Source organism: Oncorhynchus mykiss, chromosome 15, assembly GCF_057628025.1.
Source record: "Oncorhynchus mykiss isolate SJ-2025 chromosome 15, ASM5762802v1, whole genome shotgun sequence".
NCBI lineage: Eukaryota > Metazoa > Chordata > Actinopteri > Salmoniformes > Salmonidae > Oncorhynchus > Oncorhynchus mykiss.
The window spans coordinates 55,629,219-55,644,458 of record NC_143036.1 but is presented as its reverse complement, the minus strand read 5'-3'; the positions used below and the strand labels follow the sequence as shown (position 1 = coordinate 55,644,458).

At 50.0% G+C, this 15,240-nt stretch overlaps 1 protein-coding gene and 1 pseudogene across 2 annotated transcripts in view; one reads left to right on the top strand and one right to left on the bottom strand.

Annotated features, from left to right (window-relative positions):
- LOC118938894 (conserved oligomeric Golgi complex subunit 5-like) overlaps positions 1-11,971 on the top strand; it is an 86,581-nt pseudogene extending 74,610 nt beyond the window's left edge. Inside the window, exons 14-20 of the transcript XR_016486423.1 lie at positions 5,276-5,338; positions 6,383-6,485; positions 8,783-9,016; positions 9,185-9,263; positions 9,556-9,671; positions 10,959-11,114; positions 11,218-11,971. The product of XR_016486423.1 is annotated as a conserved oligomeric Golgi complex subunit 5-like (transcript). The remainder of the gene's footprint in view (positions 1-5,275; positions 5,339-6,382; positions 6,486-8,782; positions 9,017-9,184; positions 9,264-9,555; positions 9,672-10,958; positions 11,115-11,217) is intronic.
- Positions 11,972-12,407: 436 nt separating this feature from the next.
- LOC110490280 (NADH dehydrogenase [ubiquinone] 1 alpha subcomplex subunit 5) lies at positions 12,408-15,240 on the bottom strand. The gene is made up of 5 exons (XM_021563579.3): positions 15,161-15,240; positions 14,673-14,717; positions 14,466-14,582; positions 14,210-14,275; positions 12,408-12,617 (listed from the first exon to the last, which is right to left on the bottom strand). Exons 1-5 carry the CDS (start codon positions 15,179-15,181, stop codon positions 12,516-12,518), a joined length of 351 nt encoding a protein of 116 aa, XP_021419254.2. The 5' UTR covers positions 15,182-15,240; the 3' UTR covers positions 12,408-12,515.

Genomic DNA, 15,240 nt, shown 5'->3' with positions numbered 1-15,240 from the left:
CCCAGGACAGCTACACAATTAGATCCAACCAAATCATGAGAAAACAAAAAGATTAATTACTTGACACATTGGAAAGAATTAACAAAAAAACAGAGCAAACTAGAATGCTATTTGGCCCTAAACAGAGAGTACACAGTGGCAGAATAGCTGACCACTATGACTGACCCAAACTTAAGGAAAGCTTTGACTATGTACAGACTCAGTGAGCATAGCCTTGCTATTGAGAAAGGCCGCCGTAGGCAGACCTGGCTCTCAAGAGAAGACAGGCTATGTGCACACTGCCCACAAAATGAGGTGGAAACTGAGCTGCACTTCCTAACCTCCTGCCCAATGTATGCCCATATTAGAGACACATTTCCCTCAGATTACACAGATCCACAAAGAATTTGAAAACACTTCCGATTTTGATAAACTCCCATATCTACTGGGTGAAATACCACGGTGTTCCATCACAGCAGCAAGATTTATGACCTGTTGCCACAAGAAAAGGGCAACCAGTAAAGACAAACACCATTGTAAATACAACCCATATTTATGTTTATTTATTTTCCCTTTTGTACTTTACACCATTTGTACATTGTTAAAACACTGTATATACATAACATGACATTTGTAATGCCTTTATTCTTTTGGAACTTCTGTGAGTGTAATGTTTACTGTTCATTTTTATTGTTTATTTCTCTTTGGGTTATTATCTACTCACTTGCTTTGGCGATGTTAACATGTGTTTCCCATGTCAATAAAGCCCCTTGAATTAAATTGAGAAACAGCGAGAGGGGGAGAGAGAGAAGCAGCGAGAGGGAGAGAGAGAGAAGCAGCGAGAGGGAGAGAGAGAGAAGCAGAGAGAGGGAGAGAGAGAGAAGCAGCGAGAGGGAGAGAGAGAGAAGCAGCGAGAGGGAGAGAGCGAGAGAAGCAGGGAGAGGGAGAGAGGGAGAAGCAGAGAGAGGGAGAGAGAGAGAAGCAGCGAGAGGGAGAGAGAGAGAAGCAGCGAGAGGGAGAGAGAGAGAGAAGCAGGGAGAGGGAGAGAGAGAGAAGCAGCGAGAGGGAGAGAGCGAGAGAAGCAGGGAGAGGGAGAGAGGGAGAAGCAGAGAGAGGGAGAGAGAGAGAAGCAGCGAGAGGGAGAGAGAGAGAAGCAGCGAGAGGGAGAGAGAGAGAGAAGCAGGGAGAGGGAGAGAGGGAGAAGCGGCGAGAGGGGGAGAGGGAGAAGCGGCGAGAGGGGGAGAGAGAGAGAAGCAGGAGAGGGAGAGAGAGAGAAGCAGGGAGAGGGAGAGAGGGAGAAGCGGCGAGAGGGGGAGAGAGAGAGAAGCAGGGAGAGGGAGAGAGGGAGAAGCGGCGAGAGGGAGAGAGAAGCAGCGAGAGGGAGAGAGAGAGAAGCAGCGAGAGGGAGAGAGCGAGAGAAGCAGGGAGAGGGAGAGAGGGAGAAGCGGCGAGAGGGGGAGAGGGAGAAGCGGCGAGAGGGGGAGAGGGAGAAGCGGCGAGAGTGGGAGAGAAGCGGGGAGAGTGGGAGAGGGAGAAGCGGCGAGAGTGGGAGAGAAGCGGGGAGATGGGGAGAGGGAGAAGCGGCAAGAGTGGGAGAAAGCGGGGAGAGTGGGAGAGGGAGAAGCGGCGAGTGGGAGAGAAGCGGGGAGATGGGGAGAGGGAGAAGCGGCGAGAGTGGGAGAGAAGCGGGGAGATGGGGAGAGGGAGAAGCGGCGAGAGTGGGAGAGAAGCGGGGAGATGGGGAGAGGGAGAAGCGGCGAGAGAGGGAGAGAAGCGGCGAGAGTGGGAAATAAGCAGCGAGAGGGGGGAGGGAGAGAAGCAGCGAGAGGGAGAGAAGCACGGAGAGAAGCAGGGCGAGAGGAAGAGATGCAGCTCGAGAGGGAGAGATGCGGCGAGAGGGAGAGAAGCACGGAGAGAAGCAGGGCGAGAGGGAGAGATGCAAGGAGAGAGGGAGAGATGGGGCGCGAGAGGGAGAGATGGAGCGCGAGAGGGAGAGATGGGGCGCGAGAGGGAGAGATGGGGCGCGAGAGGGAGAGATGGGGCGCGAGAGGGAGAGATGGGGCGCGAGAGGGAGAGATGGGGCGCGAGAGGGAGAGAGAGAAAAGCAGCGAGAGGGGGGGATAGAGAGAGAAGCAGCGAGAGGGAGAGAAGCGGCGAGAGGGGGAGAGGGAGAAGCGGTGAGATGGGGAGAGGGAGAAGCGGTGAGATGGGGAGAGGGAGAAGCGGTGAGATGGGGAGTTGGAGAAGCGGCGAGATGGGGAGAGGGAGAAGCGGCGAGATGGGGAGAGGGAGAAGCGGCGAGATGGGGAGAGGGAGAAGCGGCGAGATGGGGAGAGGGAGAAGCGGTGAGATGGGGAGTGGGAGAAGCGGCGAGAGGGGTTGAGGGAGAAGCGGCGAGATGGGGAGAGGGAGAAGCGCGAGATGGGGAGAGGGAGAAGCGGCGAGATGGGGAGAGGGAAAAGCGGCGAGAGGGGGAGAGGGAGAAGCGCGAGATCGGGAGAGGGAGAAGCGGCGAGATGTGGAGAGGGAAAAGCGGCGAGAGGGGGAGAGGGAGAAGCGGCGAGATGGGGAGAGGGAGAAGCGGCGAGATGGGGAGAGGGAGAAGCAGCGAGATGGGGAGAGGGAGAAGCGGCGAGAGGGTGAGAGGGAGAAGCGGCGAGAGTGGGAGAGAAGCGGGGAGAGTGGGAGAGGGAGAAGCGCGAGATGGGGAGAGGGAGAAGCGGCGAGATGGGGAGAGGGAAAAGCGGCGAGAGGGGGAGAGGGAGAAGCGCGAGATGGGGAGAGGGAGAAGCGCGAGATGGGGAGAGGGAGAAGCGGCGAGATGTGGAGAGGGAAAAGCGGCGAGAGGGGGAGAGGGAGAAGCGGCGAGATGGGGAGAGGGAGAAGCGGCGAGATGGGGAGAGGGAGAAGCAGCGAGATGGGGAGAGGGAGAAGCGGCGAGAGGGTGAGAGGGAGAAGCGGCGAGAGTGGGAGAGAAGCGGGGAGAGTGGGAGAGGGAGAAGCGGCGAGAGTGGGAGAGAAGCGGGGAGATGGGGAGAGGGAGAGGGGAGAGGGAGAAGCGGCGAGAGTGGGAGAGAAGCGGGGAGAGTGGGAGAGGGAGAAGCGGCGAGTGGGAGAGAAGCGGGGAGATGGGGAGAGGGAGAAGCGGCGAGAGTGGGAGAGAAGCGGGAGAGTGGGAGAGAAGCGGGGAGAGTGGGAGAGGGAGAAGCGGCGAGTGGGAGAGAAGCGGGGAGATGGGGAGAGGGAGAAGCGGCGAGAGTGGGAGGGAAGCGGGAAGAGTGGGAGAGAAGCGGGGAGATGGGGAGAGGGAGAAGCGGCGAGAGTGGGAGGGAAGCGGGAATAGTGGGAGAGAAGCGGGGAGATGGGGAGGGAGAGAAGCAGCGAGAGGGAGAGATGCAGTGCGAGAGGGAGAGAAGCAAGGAGCGAGGGAGAGATGCGGCGAGAGGGAGAGAAGCACAGAGAGAGGGAGAGAAGCACGGAGAGAAGCAGGGCGAGAGGGAGAGATGCAAGGAGAGAGGGAGAGATGCGGCGAGAGAGGGAGAGATGGGGTGCGAGAGGGAGAGATGGGGTGCGAGAGGGAGAGATGGGGTGCGAGAGGGAGAGATGGGGTGCGAGAGGGAGAGATGGGGCGCGAGAGGGAGAGATGGAGGCGAGAGGGAGAGATGGGGCGCGAGAGGGAGAGATGGGGCGCGAGAGGGAGAGATGGGGCGCGAGAGGGAGAGATGGGGCGCAAGAGGGACGGATGGGGCGCGAGGTAGGGATGCGGCGAGAGGGAGAGATGGGGCGCGAGAGGGAGAGAAGCAAGGAGAGGGAGAGAAGCAAGGAGAGGGAGAGAAGCAAGGAGAGGGAGAGAAGCAAGGAGAGGGAGAGAAGCAGGGAGAGAGGAGAGAAGCAGGGAGAGAGGAGAGAAGCAGGGAGAGAGGAGAGAAGCAGGGAGAGAGGAGAGAAGCAGGGAGAGAGGGAGAGAAGCGGCGCGAGAGGGAGAGAGATGCTGTGAGAGGGGAGAGGAGAGGGGGAGAGGAGAGAACCAGGGAGAGAGGAGAGAAGCGGAGAGAGGAGAGAAGAGAGAAGCAGGGAGAGAGGAGAGAAGCAGGGAGAGAGGAGAGAAGCAGGAAGAGAGGGAGAGAAGCAGGGAGAGAAGCAGGGGGAGAGGAGAGAAGCAGGGCGAGAGGGAGAGAAGCAGGGAGAGAGGAGAGAAGAAGGGAGAGAGGAGAGAAGCAGGGAGAGAAGCAGGGAGAGAGGGAGAGAAGCAGGGAGAGAGGAGAGAAGCAGGGAGAGAGGAGAGAAGCAGGGAGAGGGGAGAGAAGCAGGGAGAGAGGAGAGAAGCAGGGAGAGATGAGAGAAGCAGGGAGAGAGGAGAGAAGCAGGGGGAGAGGGAGAGAAGCAGGGAGAGAGAGAGAGAAGCAGGGAGAGAGGAGAGAAGCAGGGAGAGAAGGAGAGAAGCAGGGGAGAGGGAGAGAAGCAGGGAGAGAGGGAGAGAAGCAGGGAGATAGGGAGAGAAGCAGGGAGAGAGGAGAGAAGCAGGGAGAGAGGAGAGAAGCAGGGAGAGAGGGAGAGAAGCGGCGCGAGAGGCAGAGAAGCGGCGCGAGAGGCAGAGAAGCGGCGCGAGAGGCAGAGAAGCGGCGCGAGAGGCAGAGAAGCTGCGCGAGAGGCAGAGAAGCTGCGCGAGAGGCAGAGAAGCTGCGCGAGAGGCAGAGAAGCTGCGCGAGAGGCAGAGAAGCTGCGCGAGAGGCAGAGAAGCTGCGCGAGAGGCAGAGAAGCGGCGCGAGAGGCAGAGAAGCGGTGGCGAGAGGGGGAGAGGAGAGGCGAGAAGGATGACGAAGGAAGGGACGGAGTCAGATGTAGAGAGAGAGCGAGAGAGTGGCAGAGAAAGAGAGATAGAGGGAGAGATGGGGAAACGTATTCCTTAATATGGCCCATTAAAGATGTATGATGTGTCCTAGTGCTGAGGCCTGCGTGATTAATAGTGGCATAAAAATAGATTACTCTGCCATCAAATATTTAGTGGCCTGGGAGATTGTCAAAATTGTACAATTTGAAAGCAGAGTGAGGCCGTTTCAGCAAGAACGCCTGGTTATTTTAAGAGGGAGGGAGGGAGGGAGGGGGAGAAAAGAAGGATGGGATGGAAGGAGGGACGTTGAGGATAGGAGAGGAAGGAGGGAGGATAAATGCTGTAATAACCCTTAGAGGAATACGGGAGGGATATGTGAGGAAAGAGCCTATTATGGTTTGTCAGGTTTCACTGTAAGCTGACCTGTGTGTGTGTGTGCGTGCGTGCATGCGTGCGTGTTCTCAGGTGATATTGGGATTGGGGTCATGTCCTCCGGCTGCTGAACATGCTCTCACTGCTTCCCTAGAGGTAAGACACGCTCGTCTCCTCCCATACTGATCTTCTCTTTTCCCCTCTCTACTCCTCCTCCTCTCATCTCTACCCTTCGCGTGTACAAGGAGTATATTGTACACGCGACTTTCACCCCCCTTCGTCCCCCAAAAGGAGGGGGAAAAGTCAGAATTGTGGAATCGAAAAAGGAAAATAAGGTTAAAAAGACGTGAAAACGTCTTCCGTTGTGGACACCGTACATCTTTTGAATTCAAAAAAAGAACTTCATCTTCTTTCTCCATTCTATCTGATGTGCAGATGGTTGTGGATTATGATTGGGCACTTTTGGAACTGAGTTATGGAAACTATTGGCATTACTGCTGCACCTCCCTCTGGGAGGTGAAAGGGTAAACACTGAGTGGAGTGTGTCCACTCTTCTTTGGCTATCACTCGCTTTTTCTCACAAAGTTATTTTGTGGTAACTGGGAAAACGGTCGGAGGCTTGTTTCTCTCTGCTTTCCGCCAATCCCACACGCACACAACGGAGGGGACATTGTTAACTTTAGAGAGGAGATCTGAACCGAGATCTGGTTATCTATTGTTGGCAGGGGCTTAGCTGACTAGCACACAAACACACACAAACAAACACACACACACTGGGTCAGGTCTATTGAGTTTAGATTGATCTAAAGATGGACGATAAACTGGCGGCACCACTCCGAACCCCACGACCGACACACACACACATGCCCAAACACACAACCAGTCTCACACACACTTCTAGAGTACACTGCAAATGTCCGCGTATCAGCAAATCACATTCAGCCAAGACGACCAGCAGCCCACCTGTCTGTTTGGGTTGCTTGGCAATGGCAGACTTAAGCCAGTCAGGTGTGTCCCTGTGGAGACGGTGTCCTTCAGCAACACACCTGGCCTGCAGATGCAAGCAGTTATGGTAATGTTTGTTCAGTTCATGTGTCCACTGATATTTGAGATGTCATTGTCTGACTGAGTTGTTTCAAAGTTATGACACAACCCTTTTGAACGCCTTATTAAATGATGCACTGCCTTGTGTGCATTTAGGGAGCACAGGCTCTGATGACCAGTGCAGTACAGCCTCTCCTGCTGTCGGTCAGTGACTTCATCAACATCACTATGCATCAGGAAGACTTCTCTGGGTCAGTATACACACACACTTTAAGACACCTCAAGCTAGTCGCCCCCTTTCTACGGTTGGGGTTTCTAGGAGTATGGTTGGGGTTTCTAGGAGTACGGTTGGGGTTTCTAGGAGTAAGGTTGGGGTTTCTAGGAGTAAGGTTGGGGTTTCTAGGAGTAAGGTTGGGGTTTCTAGGAGTAAGGTTGGGGTTTCTAGGAGTAAGGTTGGGGTTTCTAGGAGTAAGATTGGGGTTTCTAGGAGTAAGGTTGGGGTTTCTAGGAGTAAGATTGGGGTTTCTAGGAGTAAGGTTGGGGTTTCTAGGAGTACGGTTGGGGTTTCTAGGAGTAAGGTTGGGGTTTCTAGGAGTAAGGTTGGGGTTTCTAGGAGTACGGTTGGGGTTTCTAGGAGTAAGGTTGGGGTTTCTAGGAGTAAGGTTGGGGTTTCTAGGAGTAAGGTTGGGGTTTAAGTTGTTATAAAGGGTCATGTTTACAGGTGGGCTTGGTGACATACTGCTACAGAGCTTTATGTGTGACAATAAGTTATCTGTGAAGCTATTATCTGATTGTCTGTGTTCCACCTGGCTCTAAACAGCATCTGTTGCTAATTTACATTTACAGTGTTTCTCTCTTTCCCCTGAGCTTGTGTTGTAAGACAATAATGACATTTACACACTCATACACACATCCTCAGACTATCTATCTACTGTTCTACACACACCGCTCTGCTTTTGTATATTATCCTGTGTGTGTGTGTGTGTGTGTGTGTGTGTGTGTGTGTGTGTGTGTTGTCTCTTCAGCCCCCTGTCCAAATGGCCTTTCATGGTCAGATAAACACAATATGGCTAAGTGGATGAACTCACCCCTGCCCCCTTTCTCCCCAACAAATACACTTGCGCACACACACACACACCCGTCCTCTGAGTGAACTCTTGGTCTCGCCACCATCCCAGTCTCTCTGATCCATTGACCGTTTCCCAGATATAAAGCGTAGGGACACCCTCTAGCAGAGTAGCTGTTGCAGGATTTTAGTAACCGCGGCGATATTGACGTGTTAAAAAAAGACTGAGGGGTTTAATTTTGTAAAAAGGTCAAGTCTGAATCACCAAGCATCCATACAATGCCAGGCAAGGCAATAGCCCAGTGAAACCTAGCTGTGAGACCAGCAGCTCACTTGTATGTGTGTGTACACACAAGTAGAACCAGTCTAGACTATAGAATTAGCAATGAATTTAATACGATGTCTATGGTCTAGACCAGCGGTTCCCAAACTGTGGGGCGCGCCCTCTAGGTGGGGTGGCGGGGTCCGGCTTTCTACCTACTCCTGAAAGTTGTAATAGTAGAATGCACAAGGTGACATGTCTAAATTGGTTAGTGCATCATCAGTTCCTCTTGTCGTGTCAGTCATTACATACCTCAGAGAGCTCGTTACAAGCCCATGTCGGATAGCGTTTTCCAGCTGAGTCTTTTTAGCCCATAGACTTAAATTTGTTGTAATGTTCGAGACACTCAAATATCACGAGTACACATTAGACATGGCAAAATGTATAGAATTGCAGGAAATAATCTTTTAAACCTGCTAAATGTTCTCCCTGCTAACAAGAGGGGTGTGAACAGTGCTTGTGCCAATAGAAATAGACGTGGCCTGGGGGGGGGGGGGGGGGGTCCAAAGCTGGAAGGGGGGGATGGGGGGGGGGGGGTTCCAAAGCTGGAAGGGGGGCCTGAGTAAAAAAGTTTAGAAACCCTTGGTTTAGACCCTCTACAGTTGCATTCAGATATTCTCCCTCCATTCATATTAGCCAGACTCGTCTCTGTACAATAGAGAGGCTCCCAATGGACCTGTAGACTCCGTTAGTCTTGGGGCTTTGCAGTCACGACACAGACACAGACACACACACACACACAGCTAGCAGGGTCCCGTTAGACAGAGCCACACAAAGGGTCCCTGCGTCAGTACTGTAGCCTCCTGCCGCTGGCTAAATGTTATCGGCCCCTGGCACACGCTGGGTATTCTGTCACGGCCATACATACAGAGACCGAGAGCTCAGATTGACATTCAGCGCTCTGAATACAAACTAGCCTGCTCTGCGCTCTCTGATCTTGCACAGACAAGGCCCTGCTGGGACTTAGCCGACTCGCAGCACACACATACACACATTTGCATAAACAAACACATTCAGTAACACGCATAGGTCTAGTGTGTAGTCACTCAAGCATTGTGGGTCAATGGCCTGAGGTTCAAGGTTATGAGTCAGGCCCTTAGTCTGTGACCTATACTAACCATAGGGTGTGTGTGTGTTCTATATATGTCTCTGTGTCCAGGTCTATGTCCTCCTCCGGGGAAGACGGACGTGCCCTGCTCCCTGTACATGCGAGACCTACAGGGCTTCGTGGGCCGCACGATGGCGGACGACTTCCGCCACTTCCAGTGTGTCGACTTCACATACGACAACACGGAGAGCATCGCCCGGCGCTGCATCACACTGTTCATCCTCCACGCCAGCCTGCTGCGCCCCCCCCTAGGGGAGGGAGGCAAGATGAGACTGGCAGGCTGACTTCGCTCAGGTGAGGAGAAGGGCTGAATGTGAGGGTGTTATCAGTGTCTCTCTCCGTGTCTGCCTCCGGCTCTCCCTCGCTGTTTGCCAGTCTCTTGGGTGTTCTGTGCATCTTGAAGTTCACCCAGTAGCTCTCTATTCGTGTTCTCGCGGTGCTATTTCTTCTCTGTGTTTTTAGATGGACCTGGCCTGTCGCTCCTCTCTGTAGGAGAGTGTCTGAGCTGGGGGAAACCCTACCGCCTGCTGAGATCGTTCCGGTATGTTATTACATCTGTTATTATGTCACACCTACTCCTGTTACACCTTTGATGAGATGGGGAACACCTCAACAGCAGCGGTCGTTTCCAGAGTGGATCTTAATGAAGATGTTAGTCATTATTGGAGGGTTAGAGGGCTGTAATTCTCCCCGCCGTCTGACTCTGTCTCTACTTCGACGCTAGGAGAATGGTTTAAAGATAATAGGTAAAGGCTAATGGTGTAACAGAATGAACATGTTATTTCGGCTAGACACCTCAATGTAGACAAGACATTTTGTGTGTGTGTTGTTAGGGACCCGCTGTTCCAGAACAGTGAGCTGATAGCCAGCAGTCCAGCCGTGGGGGATCTGATTCCATACAGCACCCTGCTACACTTCCTTTTCATCTGAGCTCAGATCACCTCACCAGGTACACACACCGACACACACTATATATACAAAAGTATGTGGACACCCCTTTAAAATGAGTGGATTCAGCCATTTCAGCCACACCTGTTGCTGACCGGTGTATAAAATCGAGCACACAGCCTTACAATCTCCATAGACAAACATTGGCAGTAGAATGGCCTTACTGAAGAGCTCAGTGACTTTCAATGTGGCACCGTCATAGGATGCCACCGTTCCCACAAGTCAGTTCGTCAAATTTCTGCCCTGCTAGAGCTGCCCCGGTCAACTGTAAGTGCTGTTATTGTGAAGTGGAAACGTCTAGGAGTGGCAATGGCTCAGCCGCAAAGTGGTAGGCCACACAAGCTCACAGAATGGGACTGCCGAGTGATGAAGTGCATAGCGCGTAAAAATCTTCTGTCCTCGGTTGCAACACTGACTACCGAGTTCCAAACTGCCTCTGGAAGAAAGGTCGGCACAAGACCTGTTCGTTGGAAGCTTCATGAAATGGGCTTCCATGGCCGACCAGCACCACACAAGCCTAAGATCACCATGCGCAATGCCAAGCGCCGGCTGGAGTGGTGTAAAGCTCGCCGCCATTGGATTCTGGAGCAGTGGAAACACGTTCTCTGGAGTGATGAATCACGGTTCACCATCTGGCAGTCTGACAAACTAATCTGGGTTTGGCGGATGCCAGGAGAAAGTTTGGCGGAGGAGGAATAATGGTCTGGGGCTGTTTTTCATGATTCGGGGTAGGCCATTTAGCTCCAGTGAAGAGAAATCAACGCTACAGCATACAATTACATTCTAGACGATTCTGTGCTTCCAAATTTATGGCAACAGTTTGGGGTAGGCTCTTTGCTGTTTCAGCATTGCAATGCCCCTGTACACAAAACGAGGTCCATACAGAAATGGTTTGTCGAGATCGGTGTTGAAGAACTTTACTGGCCTGCACAGAGCCCTGACCTCAACCCCAATGAACATCTTCGGGATGAATTGGAATGCTGACTGCATCGCCCAACTTCAGTGCCTGGCCACACTAATTCTCTTGTGGCTGAATGGAAGCAGGTCCCTACAGAAATGTTCCAACATCTAGTGAAAAGCCTTTCCAGAAGAGTGGAGGCTGTTATAGCAGCAAAAGGGGGACCAACTCCATATTAATGCCCATGATTTTGGAATGAGATGTTCGACGAGCAGGTGTCCACATACTTTTGGTCATGTAGTGTACCTACACACACTCCTATACACACTTATCTATTCTGCTTCCAACCATCATTATCTTAACTTTGTATTAATTCTTCCTCTTCTACAGAGAGCAGAGTGGTCCATCGCTCGCTACTCCCAGTGGCTGGATGACCACCCTTCAGAGAGAGACCGCCTTACACTCATTAGGTTACTGCAGGAGAACGACAAAAGTCTTACAGCCTTTGAGACAGCTTTGTTGGGTTGTTTGGTATCACTCAGAAGAGTGAGTAAGCACCCTCTTGTGGTAAAATTATGAAATTCCTATCAGTTCTATTGGGTAGAGTGTCTTTAGTAATTCTATCTCCTTCTTCTTCTGTGTGTGCAAGGGGTGCTCTGGAGGCCTACATGCAGAGTGTGAGGGCTCGTCAGGGGAAGGAGTTCGCCCCTGTCTACCCCATCATGGTCCAGCTGCTGCAGAGGGCCACCAGCGGAGCCCAAGACTCCAGGACCTGAGGGAACTACAGCTCCCATGATGCAACTGTCTGCACTTCACATGGGCATGGAGAACGGCTCAGTGAAGAACACATCCCAATATTATGAATGTTATGACTATAGAATTAGTAGAACGGACATGGCTATGAAAATCCTTTGGCTTTTTTTATGGGCCACCCAACAGGAGTTTCCATTATTGAAATGACTTCAGTGTTGCTCGTTTCTATGGATGTGATGAGCAGCAATTCAAACGGAAAACTACCCACAATATTGTATGAAAAAGTCTGTTCTGCTAATTCTATGGCTATGCCACAGTGAATGGGAAATACACGCTAGCTAGTTATGGTTAACCTAATTTTGTACTATTAAATGCTTCATGGTGAACAATACTTATTATAAGGAATGATTGATGGTAGGGCTCTATCAAAGTGTAATTTTAATTTAAAGGAAATGTTCCTGCCGTGTTAGTGGAGGCTGCATTCACGGTAAACGATGTCGGTTCAGAGTGTGCTATCTGGGTTGAATAAAGCCCTTACTCTATTACACATAGCTGATTCAGCTCTTTCCCCTGTCTGGTCTATAGAACTGTTCATATGAGGTCCTGTCGATGTAAAGCTCTAAGGTTGTGGTTATAATAAAACAAGAAGTTAATCAAGTTGTGCCTGAGGTGAAGGCTTGTATCTTGAGCCCTGTTTATACTTGGTAATATGCATGTTTTGATGATTAAAATGACTGATCTTCCTGACCTCCAGAAGAAGTCCAGTATAAAATAACAGCCTTACAGGTGGGTATTATATGCATGTTGCAACCCACATGGGTGCCAGTTCAGACTTTTGTCCACTCTTACATTTAAGTGATCTTTAAATATGTGAGGTGCACTAGGATAGGTTACACCTTGCATTAATTAAATGTGTTTTTCTTGATCTGTTCAAGGTTTACACATGGTGTATTCATTAATGCAAACCGTTTGCAACAAATGAGCACAAACTCTTGCTATTTAACATCCATTCATTCTCCTTGGTTTGGCTGAGTGTTTTTATGGAACTGTCATCACTCAGTACCCACAAGGCAAAAAGGTACAAGATTAGTTTTACAAGGATAGGGAAAATATTTCCACAGCTTTATTTGTACATGCTTCATTGGGAATGAAGTAATTACACTGACACAAACAGACAAATACAGCAAGTAGTCTTTAAACGGGCCACTTCCATTGGTTGACAGGAGGCTCTTCAATCAGTGGTTCCCATGGTTTCCACTCTGCCATCTTCCTGGATAGAGCCAACTCGCACTCCGCCTGGAGGGAAGAGGAAATGAGTGGGTCAGATAAGGCAAGAGATATATGATAAATGAGGAAGAGGAGGGAGATAGTATGTGGGAGGTTTTTGTAGCCGTGGTTACAACTTCCATTAACATGGCTGTCGTCATCCGATCGAGATTTGTTGTGTCTACACGCGGTAATAAAATGGGATTCTTATCTGCCCACTTCGTATTGTGACCAGATTCCCTGGTCCCTCCCTGGTGGCAAATTAATTCGACCTACCGTTATGACAGAAAACAGCACGCTTTTATAGTCAATAGTTTTATACTCATCATTACAGCCTACTTTTGTTATCCAATGATTTAAGACTGGGCGTAACAGACTACTGTTTCGAGAATCTCTCCAATCCCTAAAAACGTCACCACACAAACGATTTGAATATCTGGATGTGTGTACAAAATACTATTATTGCACAGTAAGTTAGAGTAGGCTACAAAGTGCATCTCTGAATGGCACAACGCATTATCCAAATAAGTCAGGATAGGGTTGTTCATTACGCATCGATGTTTACATACATATTGTAAATAACCTTTAGTATAGGCCTAAACAGTATTAAAGGAATAAAAAAGCAACATGCTGGGAGAATGACCGTGGTTCAGTTTCCTCCAAATCATTGATAATTCGCTAACGGTACCTCAAAATGATAACCTATAGCAAGACGTGTGGTCAAATTATGAAAATGCATGGATAAAAGGAACAGAGTCAATCTAAAAGTAGCCTGAAGAGTCCTTCGTAATTGAAGCCTACACTAGCCTATTGGACAGTAGCCTCGCTCACGCTTAGGCTACAGAAAGCTATGCGCCTCGACGCATCAGTTTGGAAATCTTCTGCACTTTATTAACATCCGAAAAGGACTGCATTATAACATCACTGTATTATGTTCATATCTGATACAGCAACTGAAATGGACTATTCACCACCTGCCTACCTGGTTAGGTACAGGGGGAACATTAGGCCTATCTATACACTGCTCTCTTCTGCTCCATCATAGTCCATCCCTGCATGCATCCCCAACACGTTTCAATTCTGCTATTACAGTCCTTGGCCTTTCTGTAGCCTATGATGTTTTCAAATATTTTATTTTGGCCTGGCATTAGATGTGAGAACCGTTTTTCTCTCATTCGGGACAATATCTCTTAAACATATTTTTCTATATGCCAATTTTAAGCAGAGCTGGACGCGGTATTGGACTGTGGCATATCCGACCACAGTGCCAGTTGGCATTTGGTTTCTAAAGACCATGATCTTAATTCAACTGTTTGCTATTTTTTGAGAGGGCGGGACAACCATAACGTTGGCCAAATTTATACGCTTTTGTTATCCGGATTTGTTTACACTTCAAGGATATCCGCACAAGATGCGTCTTCAACTACCTCCGGAGGTGGTCAGGAAGATATAATCACAATCAGATCACAATGTGTCTACACCGGTCAACTTATGTGGGCACAACCAGAATTTGGACATGATCAGGCCAACGGACGCATGTAGAAACCAGGTGTAAACGTGGCTAGAGAAAGCAACTTTAGGAGGAAGATGCAATGAAAAGAGTGTGAGGCTCCTCTCTGTACCTGGTGAATGACCTCCTCGATCTGACCACAGTTGATTTTCTTCTCTAGTTTCTCCACATCAGGCTCCTTTCAATTGAAATGAAGAAAGACAATGAAATGATCTATATGGATTGAAACACAGATGCCATTCCAAACAATGTCTCGTAACATGACATCATAAATATAAAAGTCAACAAGGGGGAGCTGGTAGGACGAGTTCTCCTCTGTTAAACTTCACCTGACCCTAGATGTGAGGATGGTTGGAGTGTAAACTTACGGCTTTGATAAGGTCAAAACGGTCATTGACAAACTGTTCTGTGTACTTTCTGTAGGCTGCGTCCTGAGGGATGACCTGGAGAGACGCCAGGATCTTACTGTACAAGATCCTCAGGCGCTGAGGGGACACACGCACAGACCGTTACATTATCATACCAAAGTAGGCGTGGTCCACTACTGCGGTTTATGGCCATTACTGGAGACTCACCTCATGAGGGTTGTGGGACACGGCCAGTCCCACCAAGCCTGTTGTCTGGGGGAAATATGACACAATGAGCATAATAGCTAGCTGGCACGCGAGACTACATAGTTAACGTTAGTAATCTCCTGGGTAAAATAGCCATACGGCATTCAGAAGGAAGGTGGAACATTACAGAACATATGGATAAAACGTCATGTACATTTGGGTTCGTATCGTGTCAGCCATCTAAATTGGCTATATTTACAACGGACAAGCCCTTGGCCTAGGTAACTAACCCTGACATAGCAGATCAAAGTATATATCCACGAACCCTCCAGCAAATGAGCAAGCTAGCTAGTAGACGAGCCAGCCTAGCAGCTATCTGACACGCATGCTTGTCAATAGGAAGCGACAAAAGCTCATATCGATTGTAAAGTGACAGTAATCTAACTGAATAAACAAAAGCACATTACATTTTCACAAAAGCATCATCATAATATGACCTCGACTCGTACCTTTTTCAGAACGCCAGCCATGATTATGGGCGCTACGGATTCTGGGTCACTTCTGTCGAATAAAAATGACGTCAACACGT

Bases quoted from the DNA above. Each gene is read 5' to 3' on its own strand.
- LOC110490280 (XM_021563579.3), bottom strand. From the start codon at position 15,181: ATGGCTGGCGTTCTGAAAAAG. The intron at 14,583-14,672 runs GTGAGTCTCCAG...GTGTCCCCTCAG, and splicing joins TGTCCCACAACCCTCATGAG to CGCCTGAGGATCTTGTACAG. The intron at 12,618-14,209 runs GTACAGAGAGGA...TCTTCCCTCCAG, and splicing joins TCGAGGAGGTCATTCACCAG to GCGGAGTGCGAGTTGGCTCT.